The sequence below is a fragment of the Hordeum vulgare genome, chromosome 1H (assembly GCF_904849725.1).
Source record: "Hordeum vulgare subsp. vulgare chromosome 1H, MorexV3_pseudomolecules_assembly, whole genome shotgun sequence".
In the NCBI taxonomy this organism is placed as follows: domain Eukaryota; kingdom Viridiplantae; phylum Streptophyta; class Magnoliopsida; order Poales; family Poaceae; genus Hordeum; species Hordeum vulgare.
Window position 1 is genome coordinate 447,207,896 of NC_058518.1, and position 15,454 is coordinate 447,223,349.

The 15,454-nt window shown below is 45.0% G+C and overlaps 1 protein-coding gene across 1 annotated transcript; it reads right to left on the bottom strand.

Moving 5' to 3' along the window:
• Positions 1 to 264: 264 nt before the first annotated feature.
• Positions 265 to 5,592, bottom strand: LOC123444018 (cytochrome P450 98A1). The gene is made up of 3 exons (XM_045120615.1): positions 4,799 to 5,592; positions 1,615 to 2,009; positions 265 to 1,064 (listed from the first exon to the last, which is right to left on the bottom strand). Exons 1-3 carry the CDS (start codon positions 5,298 to 5,300, stop codon positions 417 to 419), a joined length of 1,545 nt encoding a protein of 514 aa, XP_044976550.1. The 5' UTR covers positions 5,301 to 5,592; the 3' UTR covers positions 265 to 416.
• Between the last annotated feature and the right edge of the window lie 9,862 nt (positions 5,593 to 15,454).

Here is a 15,454-nt window from a genome sequence, read left to right on the forward strand (position 1 = left end):
TAACTTGTCTTCCCCATCACACATGAGAGGTTGCGTTGACTAATGCATGAAGCTTAACAATTGTGTTAAACTGTTAACAGAAAAACAAAACTATATGCAAAGGAACAACATGAAGCTTTAACAGAAAAACAAAACTATATGCGAAGGAACAACATGAAGCTTTAACAGAAAAACAAAACTATATGCGAAGGAACAACATGAAGCTTAACAGTTGTGTTAAACTGTTAACATAAAAAAGAAAACTATATGCGAAGGAACAACTAATAAAGGTAGAAACGATCTGCCGTCGTCACTTTATGAGATTCAAAAAAGGCAGTTCAACAACTCACGATTTACAACAACACGAGCTCCATCCAGGACCTAACTGAAAGCAGCGAGCGGTGTAACAACACTCCAAGGAAAGCAGCACATGCCGCTCAGATCTCAACCGGGACCCTCTTGTACAGCTCCTCCTTCTCCAGGCGCGGCGTGGCGATGGCCTGCAGCGGCGTGCCCATGAAGGTGACGAGCCCGGGGGACTCCATCATGCTAATGTCCTCCGGCCTGGTGCCTTCCGGCAGAGACCACTTGAAATGGTGCAGCATGTGCCCGATCATGGAGGCGACGAGGTTGATCCCGAGCTGCGCGCCGGGGCACACCCTCCGGCCCGCGCCGAAGGGCAGCACCCTGAAGTCACTGCCCTTGATGTCGATGCTCTCCTCCAGGAAGCGCTCCGGCCTGAACTCCAGCGGACTGCTCCACACCTTGGGGTCTCGGGCCACCGCCCACACGTTCACCATGACGTTGGCACCCTTGGGGATGTTGTAGCCGCCGACCTTGACGCTCGCGCTGGCCTTGTGGGGCAGCATGAGCGGCGTCGGCGGGTGCAGACGGAGGGACTCCTTGACGACGGCCATCAGGTACGGCAGGTTCTGGAAGTCGGTCTCGGCCATGACGCGGTCACGGCCGACGACATTGTCGAGCTCCTCTTGCAGCTTCTGCTGCACCCTGGGATTCCTGACCAGCTCTGCCATGGCCCATTCGACTGATATGACTGTCGTGTCCATCCCAGCGGTGATCATGTCCTGAACATAAGAAAGGGATGGTATTTTGGTAAGAGATGAGATTACCAGGCTTGAATTTCAGTAAATAGCAGTACTTCTATGGTATAGATTTGCCGGCATGAACAAGTTTATTAAGTTTGGCATGTGCAAGATAGAAATATGAAGAGGCATCCAATGAAATAATTAATAAATAGCTGAGTAGCTTATAAACTCTTGCAAACCATTTTTGGTAGTTGAATGATTGTAACGATAAAGATCAAAGCACTACCTAATATCCGACTCGAAAGTAAACATACATTTTACAATCCCAGCATACTATACCAACCTTGAGACAGTGGCATCTCACCTAAGTTACCTACTAAATCTAACAAAACTTAATGAGATTTCTCTTGATCCATAAATCAATCAATTTAATGAAAGCTATTATGTAGCATTTGTGCGAAGAATGGAAGAACTAAGAAGGCGATGCTATCTCATTCCATATTAAAAATTAGCAGGGCATCTCATTTGAAATTAAAAGGAAATGGAATATAAGATAAATTACTTAGTTATGAAGGGGCATCCTACATACCCATAGAAGTCCGAAAACTGTGTCATCACTAAGGTCATACTTCTCTCTGAGAGTGAACAGTGCATCCACAAAGTGCTGTTTAGCACCGCTCTCCTTGAGGGCCTGCGCATGCTCTTCAATGATCTTCTTGGTCAGACGATCCCTTCTCTCATTGTGGGTCTTGTAAAGCTCCTCATTAAGTGGACACAGCCATCTCAGGTACCAAATGTATTCAGCAACAGAGAGAGATGCACCAATTTTGATCCCATTGTTGACAATAAGCTTGAATTCCTGCCCTTCTTCGTCAATGTCACCATTTGCATTCATGAACCGCTTCCCAAAAGCTAGCCTTGTTATATTGTTGAAAGACACCATAGCAAGGTGATTCCTCACTACCAATGGCTTTCCTTCATTACCTGAAAGAACATATGAATAGATAATACTGTTAGGAAATACTGTCAATGTAAAACTCAATAGTCGATACTGTTTTTTTTTAAGTAATAGTCAATACTGTTAGGAAAGAGCCCAAGCTGGTTTACGGATTAAAGTGATTAAGTAATATAAACTGTTACATTGTGTATGTCATGCGGGATATGCCATGTTTCCGTTTTGTGAGGCTGGCTCATGAACTAACAGTAACAGCCAACAATATAGAACAATAAATGTTTTGCTAAATTATGCCAAAAACCTAATATAACATAAAATTGAGGGGTATATACCAATTAATGTTTTGCACGACAACCGCAAATACCTAAACATTGTTGCAAAGGATCCATGTGGATATCCAGTTGAACACAATCCACACAGCAGGCCAATTATTGGTGTTCACTGACAAAGAATGTCCCAAGAAAATAAAGCTAAACTTGTATTTTTCTTCTTCTTCTGGATATCTGCTAGCTTATATTCCTATCGTAATCCTTTTCGAAAAAACATTCCTATTACAAATCAACATGTTATCAGAGAGAAGGCTATGCTTAACGCACAAGACTATACATTCGCATGAATATGCTACATTAATACTGAAACACACACTGAATATGAAATTAAATGCGATGCCAGATGTATTTCAAAGAAAGAGAAGGGTGAAAAATAAGTTAAAGTATTCCTATTAAGGTTGAAATAATAGGGTTGAGGTCTTGAGGCAAAGGAGGGAAGCATGAAATGGCATTTAATTAGTCTAGCATATTCCTGATGAGGCAGCATGCATGTGGAGCATCATGCACAGTACAATAAGTGAAAGCAAGTTGTAATTTGTGTGCGTGCCACTGACCACTAACCAGAGATCATCAATGAGATGTAATAGGAAGGATGTGTTGCCCCTTTTTTATGTCTGAAGCACATCAAGCATTCCATTTTGCTTACTGAACAAAGATGCCTTGGCATGTGGAGCATCATGCACAGTACAATAAGTGAAAGCAAGTTGTAATTTGTGTGCGTGCCACTGACCACTAACCAGAGATCATCAATGAGATGTAATAGGAAGGATGTGTTGCCCCTTTTTTATGTCTGAAGCACATCAAGCATTCCATTTTGCTTACTGAACAAAGATGCCTTGGCATGTGGAGCATCATGCACAGTACAATAAGTGAAAGCAAGTTGTAATTTGTGTGCGTGCCACTGACCACTAACCAGAGATCATCAATGAGATGTAATAGGAAGGATGTGTTGCCCCTTTTTTATGTCTGAAGCACATCAAGCATTCCATTTTGCTTACTGAACAAAGATGCCTTGCCATTTCAATGTTCTAGTACCTTGATAAAACATTTCATAATTGGACTCCCATTTTTTGGACTTGTGATACCAATTAACTCAATGAAATAACGATCTGGACTAACTGCTCTCAATCAATTACCAGTAACCCAACTGCTGTAGTAAGACTGCCCAAGGACTAAAGCCTATACTGATTGCAGTCAAAGTCACACCTGAAGCTATCATTAATCTGATCTGTTTTAGTACTTATACCAGTATAGGTCCATTGCTATTAACAAAAGCTCAGTCTGTTGGACATCAAGCTAAGATTTTTGGGCAGATAAACATGGGCATTGTTGCCAAACAGTACAAGGTAAGCTGCTCCTATACTCACAACATATAAATTTATCCCAAATTGTACACATAAACTACATCAGTTCTGTACCAATATGGAGCTACATCCATTGCATTGGTGACACTAAAAGATAAGATAACAATAGCACTCTATATGTTATTTGTGTGGCTATGATAGTTAAGTCAAGATTTCCGGCTTGGCTAAACAGGTATTATGCCACAAGACAATGCTTGAGCCTAAAATAGCATTGTGTCATTAAAAATGGCTTATTACCACAAGGAGTGTGCTTGTCATGACACTGACTCTCTGGAAGGCCAAAATGTCATACAGTTATTCAAGTACCGGATCATCCGCTCGGCTCTAGTACACAATAAGACAAACTGTTCTGCCGATAAAGGAATGGAGTAGCGTCACGGTCTATTTGTGGCATCGAATTATCTGAACTAACAGTAGTGCAGAAAGCAGCAGATTGTCTTAATCTGAAGCTTAAATGGCATATCAAATCGAGATTACTATTACTACCCCCATGTGTACTAAGCCCCATGTGAAGCGCAGCCTACTTGTATAACATGCAACCACCATGATCGTGTCGAGATCGAGTCTGCGGAATAATAAAATAAACCCAAGGCCCCTCAACAGACTAGAAGAGACCAACGATGGTTTATTTGTGTCAATGCATTTTAATCTATACCTTAATTAAGGATTCAGTGCACTAGCAACGTGCTTGCCATGTGGCCACTCAACAGGAATGCACCCCATGGAGGCATTTCAACGGATCAGCTCCGTTTACTCTAGCACCAAATCTGTCAAGAATAAACAATTGTTCCTGCGATCCATTGCAAATTTGGCACCGCAAACAATCTGTCAAGATTAACACGAAATGACCGACCCAGGCCTGGCATTTTGGAACGTCTGCGCATCGTCGGCATCGTCAACACACAGCAGAGCAAACTGGTCGACCAAACCCACCAAACACGAGGAGGACAGCACCTCCACTATGCTTGAGACAAAAGATAACCTCCCTGGCTTTGTTTTGCAGCAACCACCCTCGCTTTCTCCAAAATGACACGCTCAGCGTCTCCGAGATGTGCGGTGGGGGGGAAAGGAAAAGGAAAAGGAAAGAAGGGGTGCGTGCGATCTGGGTTAGAGCTAGCAGCTTACCGGGGCCGGCGGCGGCGCGGTGGACGGACTCGACCATGGCGGTGACCTCGTCCTCGCGGATGGGGCGCAGCGCCTCGAGGCGCTTCTGGGTGAAGAGCTCGAGGTTGCAGAGCTTGCGCACCTTGATGTAGTGCGGGCCGTAGTCGGCCCAGATGAGGTCCTGGCCGTTGCGGCTGAAGCGCTGGGTGGAGCGGTTGCGGGGGCGGTCGGCGAGCTGCTGGTCGTGCTCCTTGAGCACCTCCTTGGCCAGCTCGGAGGTGGAGACGACGACGGTGAGCGAGGAGCCGAACCAGACGGAGAGGATGGGCCCGTACCGCTCCGCCCACTCCTGGAAGCAGCGGCACCGCACGGGCTTGATCTGCCGCAGGTTGCCCACCACCGGCCACGGGCGCGGGCCCGGCGGCAGGCGGCCCAGCCGCAGCCGGTCCAGCAGCGCCAGCGAGATCGGGATCGCCACCAGCGCCAGCACGAACGGCAGCAGCGACGCCATGTCCATGTCCATTGTGGCTCTGCTCTGTTGCGGGGTTGGTGGAGACGGTGGTGGAGGAGCTGGTGGTGCTCGGCGGACCTCGCTGACTTTATACGGTGGTGGAGCAAGGGAAGGAGCCGATGGGGGCGGTTGGCGGTAGGTGAGTGGGGTCAGAGACGCAGAGCTGCTTCTTCTGAATTCTAAGTACAGTAGTAAATTGTACTGCTGCTACTGCTGCATGCCTACTGCCATTGGTGTAGTGGATTATCACCATGTTTGATGCTCATTTTGTGCTAACCTTCACAGCAACTCATTTGCCACACTTCAACCAGCCTAGATGACATGAGAAAGAGGGGAAACATTTCATTTCAGACACAGGCAGAAGAAAAAAACTGGCCATTGTCTGGTTACTCTGTCTTTGCGGAGGGCTCACCAACCTCCGGCCGATACCGGGTGCTGCTGCTGATTTCATTTCCAGGTCCCCTGAAAGTCTTTGGGCTGGTTGACTATATGAAAAATGTTGAGTAAATAGGCAATTTTCCGAGTACATTAATTCACAGAATAATAACTAGCATGGCATTGACTAGACTAATGACATACTGATCTTGAGCTAACCTAGCACATACTACGCATATAGTGGATACATCTATGCAAACAAGTAGTACTGCTAGGATAAATACGAACATGAGGATAAACGAGTCATACCCTCCAATCGGCCAGTTGGCCGTAGCAGCAGCAGCGGCGGCGGCGGCAGTATCCTCTGCCGTCTTCTTCTCGGCTTCCTCGCGGAGACGATCAGCTTCGCTTGGTGAAGACATGGCGATGACGAGGGCGACGCGGACGTAGACGAAGCAGACGGACGGAGGCGAGCAGTCGCGTGATCGCTCCCCAAAAACCTAATCGCCCCTCTCCCGTACAGGAACCGGAGAGGCGAGGTTTCGGAGGCCTGCTCTCCCGTCGACCGTGTACGCGGTAAACGGGACGGAGTCGCCGGCGGCAGCAGCAGTCAAGGAACGAAGGCGTGAGGCAGATGTGATCTGATTCTCGTGACGGCTAGGGTAGGCGATCGCGTGCTTATAAAGGCGGCTGGGTGGAGAGACGTGGGCCAAGCCCACGTCCGAGTCGGTAACAGCCACGATCCGACGTCTCGGATCGTTCCTTGTCCGTTACGTATTCTCCGTTCCTGACCGGCAAAAATAAGCGCGTAGGTATGAGCTCGGCTCGGCTCATTCCCGCGTCGCGTCGTGACGAGGCGAGGCGAGGCGGGCGGCGGAGGAGGAGTGCGCGAGGGCACCTTCTCTTCTCACTCTCCAATAGCATGTGGAAGAGAGACCCTTATAAAGGGGTCCAAACTCTCCTCCACTAGCGGGGTGGGACTAAACTCCCACCACCTTGCCATGCCACCACCTACATGGGCCCTTGTAGATTTTCTGAAATTCTCTAATGGGCCTAAGGCCCACCTCCAAATTTCAACAATCCCCCACCAGATCTCAAGGGCACATCGTGTTCCCTCGTTCCAATCACTGTTTTAATATACCAGCATTTCAGTGAAGACCTATTAAGGTTGAGCTTCACCTAGAACAAGTAGCTACACTCCTTTACAACTGAACAATGGACTATGCCTTGAATTGTCAGCTTGGCGTAAAAGAGCTTCACCACAAGTCTTACTAGTACTAGACTGCCGAAGGTGACCCCTCGGGTGGAGCATATTAGTCACACTCCTGGCCTATTCATGAGTTTACTAGAGATCACCCAAACCTCATAGACTGTGACCAGCAGTCAAGCTCATATAGGTGTGTTCCTCCAAAGATCGCTCTGTAGGACAGCATCTTGCTTACATGTAAGCTTTAGAACACATTAAGACAGTAGTCATCCTACCGTACAATATCCGAGAGTACTGCATCTCCAACGGAGTGGGTTAGTAAAGTTACTCTCCTCAGTTCACCACTGGCTTGTTTTCTCAGGTCCTACTTCACGGGATCTCCGATCATATAGGTTAGGTTACTACCATGGCAACTCATGTGGGTCTCATACCCATCTCCCTCGATGCACTATCTATCACAACACGTGATAGCCCTTTAGTAAAGGGATCTGCCAGATTCTTAGCCGTTTGGATATAATCCAACGCTATCACTCCGGAGTTTCTCAAACGTCTGACAGACTTCAATCTCATTCTTATATGTTTGTTGGACTTCATATTGTCCTTTGAACTCTTCACTTTAACAATAACCGTCTGATTATCGCAGTTCATAAGGATAGCCGGAACCGGCTTCTCAACCACAGGTAAGTCCATCAAAAGATCTCGAAGAAATTCTGCTTCGACACCAGATGTGTCTAATGCTGTTAATTCTGCTTCCATTGTCGATCTTGTTAAGATCGTTTGCTTGCAAGACTTCCAGGAAACAGCACCACCCCCAAGAGTAAACATATACCCAGTAGTGGCCTTCATCTCATCAGCATCAGAGATCCAATTCGCATCACTATACCCTTCAAGTACCGATGGGAATCCCGTATAGTGAAGCCCGTGGTTGACAGTACCTTTCAAGTAGCGCATAATTCTTTCAACAGCACGCCAATGAACATCGCCCGGGTTTGCAACAAACCGGCTAAGTTTGCTCACAGCAAACGCGATGTCAGGCCTCGTTGCGCTAGCTAGGTACATAAGTGAACCGATAATTTGAGAGAATCTCAATTGATCTATAGCTGTGCCTTTAAACTTTCGAATAAGCACACTAGGATCATATGGTGTTTGACAAATTTTGCAGTTTGAATATCCAAAGCGACTCAAAATCTTATCAACATAGTGGGATTGCAGAAGTGTAATCCCACCCTCATCATCTCTCAACAGCTTGATGTTCAAGATAACATCAGCCACCCCAAGGTCCTTCATCTCAAAGTTTTGAGACAGAAAAGACTTAACCTCCTCAATTACTTTGAGGTTGGTTCCAAATATCAGTATGTCATCAACATACAAGCACAATATAACTCCTTCGCCCCCACCATGGCGATAGTATACACATTTGTCAGCTTCATTAACAACGAAGCCAACAGATGTCAGAGTTGTATTAAACTTCTCATGCCATTGCTTAGGTGCTTGTCTCAGACCATATAAAGATTTCAGCAACTTACACACCTTTCCTTCCTGACCTTCTATCACAAAGCCATCTGGCTGTTGCATATAGATTTCCTCATTTAGCTCTCCATTCAGGAAAGCCGTCTTAACGTCCATTTGATGAACGAGAAGACCATGAGAGGCCGCCAATGAGAGTAGTACTCTAATGGTGGTCAGTCTAGCCACAGGTGAATAAGTATCGAAGAAATCTTCCTCTTCTTTCTGGGCATAGCCCTTGGCCACAAGCCTAGCCTTGTACTTTTCAATCATACCGTCGGGCCTAAGCTTCTTTTTGAACACCCACTTGCATCCCAATGGTTTGCAACCATAGGGACGATCAGTGATTTCCCATGTCCCGTTAGCCATGATGGAGTCCATCTCGCTACGGACAGCAGCTTTCCAGTAATCAGCATCTGGAGAAGCATACGCTTCTGAAATAGAAGTGGGATTATCATCCACGAGGTATACGAAGAAATCATCACCAAAGGTCTTTGCAGTCCTTTGTCTCTTGCCCCTACCACGGGCTTCCTCGTCATCCTCCTCAGGATTTTCATCATGTGTTTGTTCATAATATTCCATAGGAATGGCAGGTTCAGGAGTTATCTCAGATTCCTGTCTAGAAGTGCTTTGCATATCTCTCATGGGAAATATATCCTCAAAGAACGTAGCATCCCTCGACTCCATTATTGTACCGACCTTCACGTCAGGTACCTCAGATTTCACTACTAGAAATCTATAGCCTACGCTATTCTTAGCGTATCCCAAATTAACGCAATCCACAGTCTTTGGTCCAAGCTTACGCTTCTTGGGGATCGGTACATTGACTTTCGCCAAGCAGCCCCAAGTACGTAAGTACGAGAGTGTCGTCCTTCTCTTCGACCACTCCTCGTAGGGAGTGACCTCATTATCTTTTGTAGGAACTTTATTCAGGACATGACACGCGGTCAATATAGCGTCCCCCACCATGCCTTGGATAAACCCGATGTATCTAACATGGCGTTAACCAAATCAGTTAGAGTACGGTTTTTCCGCTCGGCAACCCCGTTTGACTGGGGTGAATAGGGAGGCGTCCTCTCATGAATAATGCCGTGTTCCGCACAAAATGGATCAAATTCGTTTGAGAAGTACTCTCCACCACGATCAGACCGGACTCGTTTAATTTTCTTTTCAAGTTGATTCTCAACTTCTGCCTTATAGATTTTAAAGTAGTGTAGAGCCTCATCTTTAGTATTTAACAGATACACATAGCAAAATCTAGTGGAATCATCTATCAATGTCATGAAGTATTTCTTTCCACCTTTAGTCAACACACCATTCATCTCACAAAGATCAGAATGTATGAGTTCTAATGGTGCCAAATGTCTCTCCTCTGCAGCCTTGTGAGGCTTGCGAGGTTGCTTTGCTTGCACACACGAGTGGCACTTAGAACCTTTGGCTAAAGTGAAAGTTGGGATTAAATTCAGTTTTGCTAGCCGCGACATAACACCGAAACTTATGTGACAAAGACGTGAATGCCAAACTTCAGATTCATTAACACTCGAATGAATATTGTTCACGACTTTATTACAAAAATCTGCTAGAGAAAGGCGGAACAGACCTCCGCATTCATAACCTTTTCCAACGAAAAGTCCATCTTTCATAACTACTACTTTATTAGACTCGAACACCAACTTAAACCCTTCTCTACACAGAAGGGAGCCACTAACGAGATTCTTCTTGATGGCGGGGACATGCTGCACGTTCTTCAGCTGCACGATCCTTTCCGAAGTAAACTTTAGATCGACCGTGCCAACACCAAGAACAGAAGCATTCGCGCCATTCCCCATCAATACGGACCCGCGACCGGTGGCCTGATAAGAAGAGAACAAAGATAAGTCAGCACACACATGAATATTTGCACCCGTGTCCACCCACCAATCGGTGGACTGACAAACTGTAAATACAGTAAGTAAATTACCGTACCCAGATGCACCACTTTCATTGTTGCCCACAATCATGTTTGCAGACTTGGAGTCCTGCGCCGGCTTCTTGTACTTGTTTGGGCATTTGTTCGCCCAATGTTCCTCTGAACCACAAGTATAGCAGCCATCTCCCTTCTTATTCTTCTTGAAGGGCTTCTTCCCCTTCTTCTTGAAGTCGGTATTCTGTTGGACAGAGTTCTTTCCCTTGGGCTTGTGAGAATTGAAGTTCCTCTGATGTACCATATTGGCAGCAGAAGAGCTTTCCACCGCTTTTCCATTGGAGTCCTTTGCTCTCGAGTTCTGCTCAACACTCAGATGGCCGATGATGTCCTCTACTGAGAACTCACGCCTCTGATGTTTCAGAGTAGTAGCAAAGTTCCTCCAGGAATTAGGGAGCTTAGCAATTATACAGCCCGCGACAAACTTGCCCGGCAAATTGCACTTCAGAACCTCAAGTTCCTTAGCTATGCATATTATCTCATGAGCTTGTTCCAATACAGAACGGTTGTCAACCATCTTGTAATCGTGGAACTGCTCCATAACATACATCTCACTCCCAGCATCGGTGGCCCCGAATTTAGATTCGAGCGCCTCCCACAAGTCCTTGGCAACATGCATATGTAAATATGCATCAACCAGCTTATCTCCGATCACGCTAATGACTGCTCCAAGGAATAGGACGGTGGCCTCCTTAAACATCTTCTCCTGTTCAGGAGTGATAGTTTCCGTAGGAGTGACACCGGCTACCCAGAACACGTTCATAGCCGTGAGCCATAAGGTGGTTCTCGTTTGCCAACACTTGAAAAAAGTACCGGTAAACTTATCCGGTTTCAGTGCAGCAGCAAAACCATTACTCGAAAAATTCCTATAGACATTAGGTTTTTGGATTGTTGAGTAAATAGGCAATTTTCCGAGTACATTAATCCACAGAATAATAACTAGCATGGCATTGACTAGACTAATGACATACTGATCTTGAGCTAACCTAGCACATACTACGCATATAGTGGATACATCTATGCAAACAAGTAGTACTGCTAGGATAAATACGAACATGAGGATAAACGAGTCATACCCTCCAATCGGCCAGTTGGCCGTAGCAGCAGCGGCGGCGGCGGCGGCAGTATCCTCTGCCGTCTTCTTCTCGGCTTCCTCGCGGAGACGATCAGCTTCGCTTGGTGAAGACATGGCGATGACGAGGGCGACGCGGACGTAGACGAAGCAGACGGACGGAGGCGAGCAGTCGCATGATCGCTCCCCAAAAACCTAATCGCCCCTCTCCCGTACAGGAACCGGAGAGCTTCCTGACCGGCAAAAATAAGCGCGTAGGTATGAGCTCGGCTCGGCTCATTCCCGCAACCCGCGTCGTGACGAGGCGTGGCGAGGCGGGCGGCGGAGGAGGAGTGCGCGAGGGCACCTTCTCTTCTCACTCTCCAATAGCATGTGGAAGAGAGACCCTTATAAAGGGGTCCAAACTCTCCTCCACTAGCGGGGTGGGACTAAACTCCCACCACCTTACCATGCCACCACCTACATGGGCCCTTGTAGATTTTCTAAAATTCTCTAATGGGCCTAAGGCCCACCTCCAAATTTCAACAAAAAATGTCTAGCATTGCGACGGTGCCAGGGAATGAAGGTTGGCTATTAATTCAATTTTTTTCCTCTATATGTAATATATGAATCAAACAACACAACACTAGCAATGTATGAACAAAACAACGCTAACATAACGGCAATAGCAATATTTTAATGTATCGGACCATAACAACATGAATACATATGTACCTTTTGATTGATAAAGTGATGATATCCTTATAATATAACTCCGTGGTCGCCTTTTTGAAAGAGATTGATGACATCATCATCCTTCACTTGATTGAAAAATCCTTCACTTGATGACATCATCATCATCATCGTGAATATTTTTTATATTTTGAATGGGTTTAAATATTTTCTTTTGAATTGGCGACCAATTCGAAAAAAGGCGAACATAATTTTCTATGTTGAAGGATTTTATTTTAAATTCACCAACTTTTTTTGAAATGCATGAAGTTTTTCTAAATAAACAAACATTTTTATAAATCAGTAATATATTTATTAAATTCATGGACATTGTTATAAATCAGTAATATATTTATTAAATTCATGGACATTTTGTTTTCGTCAGCATTTTATTTCAAAATTCCTATTTTTTAATATGCAAAAGTATATGTAATTCTAAATTATTTAAATTAGAAATAAACAAAAATGGAATGGAAAATTTTGAATAAAAAAAGAAACTATCAAAACAGGCATTAGCTATTTTTAAAATTTTAGAACATTTCTTAATGCATTAACAGATTTTCAATTAGAAAGCATTTTGTTAAATGCCTTTAATAATTTTGACTACATGGAATTGTATTTAAAATCATGGACTTTTCTTATTGTACAAATATTTTTCTAAAATTGCAACATTTTATTGTATATGCCAGCATTTTATACAAAACTCCGGACAGTTTTTGAAGTCACAAACATTTTATTTTTTAAATATGTTGATTTATAATTTTCAGTTTATTAAAATTTTAAAGATTATTTAAAGTTCTAAATTATTTAAAATAAAAAATAAAACGGAACTGAAAATAAATAAATAAACGGAACTAAAAGCAGACGCCTGTGCATGGGCCGGCCCATACGGTGTGCTGGATATTCTCCCAGCATGCAAAGCGTAATATAGGAGGTTTTTACATGGGCCGGTCCAGTCCAAGATTTTTTGCTTTGTGAAACGTTTTCTATTACTTATCGATGGCATGGTGGGTAATTTATGCAAACTTTAGGGGTAATTTTCATTATGGACGACCAGAAACCCTATTTGGTTTATTAGTAGGGAGAGATACATATTTAGTTGTCATGGAAGTGGTGCCGTGGTAAACTGGAGCAGGGCTGTAGGGGGGCGGCCAGCGGCTGCTGCAGTGATGGGCAGCAGGCAGCCGCCTACAACCAGCAGGGGAGCGGCCGGCCGGAGGTCGTCACCGAGTCGCTGGACTGTCGGAGGGGCGAGAAGGAGAGCCGGATTGGAGGAGAGGGAGAGGGCTGGCCGGATTGGCAAGGGAAAGGGCCGACGAAGCGCAGGTTAGGGTTGGGACTTGGGAGCAGGCCAGCAGGGGAGGGAACGAGAGAAGGGGAGGGGAGCAGCAAGCAGGGCTGTAGGAAAGGGATCGAGGGGATGAGATCTCGAGAAATAGAGAGTAGGCTGATTGGATTAGGATGCCTATTAAAAAAGTAACCCAATCTTGGGTATTTCAGGGAAGTTCCAGGAATACCATAGCGTCGTTAATGAAACCATTTTTCATGGTTCTATGATTCAAATAGTATCCATACTGTGTAAGAGCATGTCTAGAAGATCCCTTATGTCATGATACCGTAAAACTACTATAAGAGAAATCTAAAAATGTAAAACCACTATAAAAGAAATCTAAAAACTGTCTTATGGTACCGTACAATCTATGGTAGAACGGACAGCACAAGTTTCTACGGTAAAAACGGATATTCCATATGTCACTGCTTTTAAATTTTTGTTCCTTTTTTCATGGTTATTTTCTTCTCCAAATCACCCGCACAGGCAGTTGCCCCAGCTGCAACCGCTTCTGCTGGCATGCATAGAGGCACGCGTGGATTGAGATTGTATCATACGGAGTATAATCATAACTTGTTTCCTCTGATTGGGTGTCCAGATGGCTATTTTCTCACACTTCCTTTTGCTACTTCGCAGCTCCATCTTCCATGGTTGATGTTTGGTGGGAGGGCGATGGATGTGCGCTACCGGGGGCATGATTTTCTGTGGGCCGGACACGCGGCTGGATCAGCGGCATGACTGACTGGTATCCTTTGGCTTTGCGGTAGCATGACTGACTGTGACTGGTATCCTTTGGCTTTGCGGTTCGGTGCGTGGTCTCCGCTGGTGCCCCGAGGTGCACGTCCGTTTCGTCCACCAAATTTCTTGCGCGTGCGCGCATTCTATTCTCCGAATGGCGGCATGATCTCACCCAGGTTCAGCTACCCAAGGTTCACAATGGGAATGGACCGGCCCGGACCTGGCGCCGTGGCCTCAAAGCCAATTTCAGGGGCCATGGGTCGACCCATTCTAAAAAAGTTGTGTGGCCTTGTTGGCCCATTGGATACACCAGGGCCGACCCAAAAATCAGTAATAGTTTCACAGTTTTTTAGCTACGTACACACAGAGAACATTTTCTAACTAATATTATAACAAGACAACAAATAATTAACTAAACAGGCATGATAATACGAAATAAATACAAGTTACCAAACAAGCGTCAGTCAATTTCAACTCTTTTTGCAGCCAATACAAGACAATGACATTTGTTGACGATATTTCAACTCTTTTTACAACCAGTTTTATGAGCATCTAGCTACATCTTTCAAGGAGCAGCGATTACATTTCAAAACTTCAGCAGGTTATAGAGAAAGCTCACATCTTTTTGCTTCATCATCTACTAGAGGTTAACATCAATTACGGCAAAAAGCTTCAGTCCTCATTCAGAATGGGAATGGGCCGGCCCGGACCTGGCCTTGGACCTGGCCCGTGGCCTCAAAGCCAATTTCAGGGGCCATGGGTCGACCCATTCTAAAAAAGTTGTGTGGCCTTGTTGGCCCATTGGATACACCAGGGCCGACCCAAAAATCAGTAATAGTTTCATACTTTTTTAGCTACGTACACACAGAGAACATTTTCTAACTAATATTATAACAAGACAACAAATAATTAACTAAACAGGCATGATAATACGAAATAAATACAAGTTACCAAACAAGCGTCAGTCCATTTCAACTCTTTTTACAGCCAATACAAGACAATGACATTTGTTGACGATATTTCAACTCTTTTTACAACCAGTTTTATGAGCATCTAGCTACATCTTTCAAGGAGCAGCGATTACATTTCGAAACTTCAGCAGATTATAGAGAAAGCTCACATCTTTTTGCTTCATCATCTAGAGGTTAACATCAATTACAGCAAAAAGCTTCAGTCCTCGTTCAGAATGGGAATGGGCCGGCCCGGACCTGGCCTTGGACCTGGCCCCGTGGCCTCAAAGCCAATTTCAGGGGCCATGGGTCGA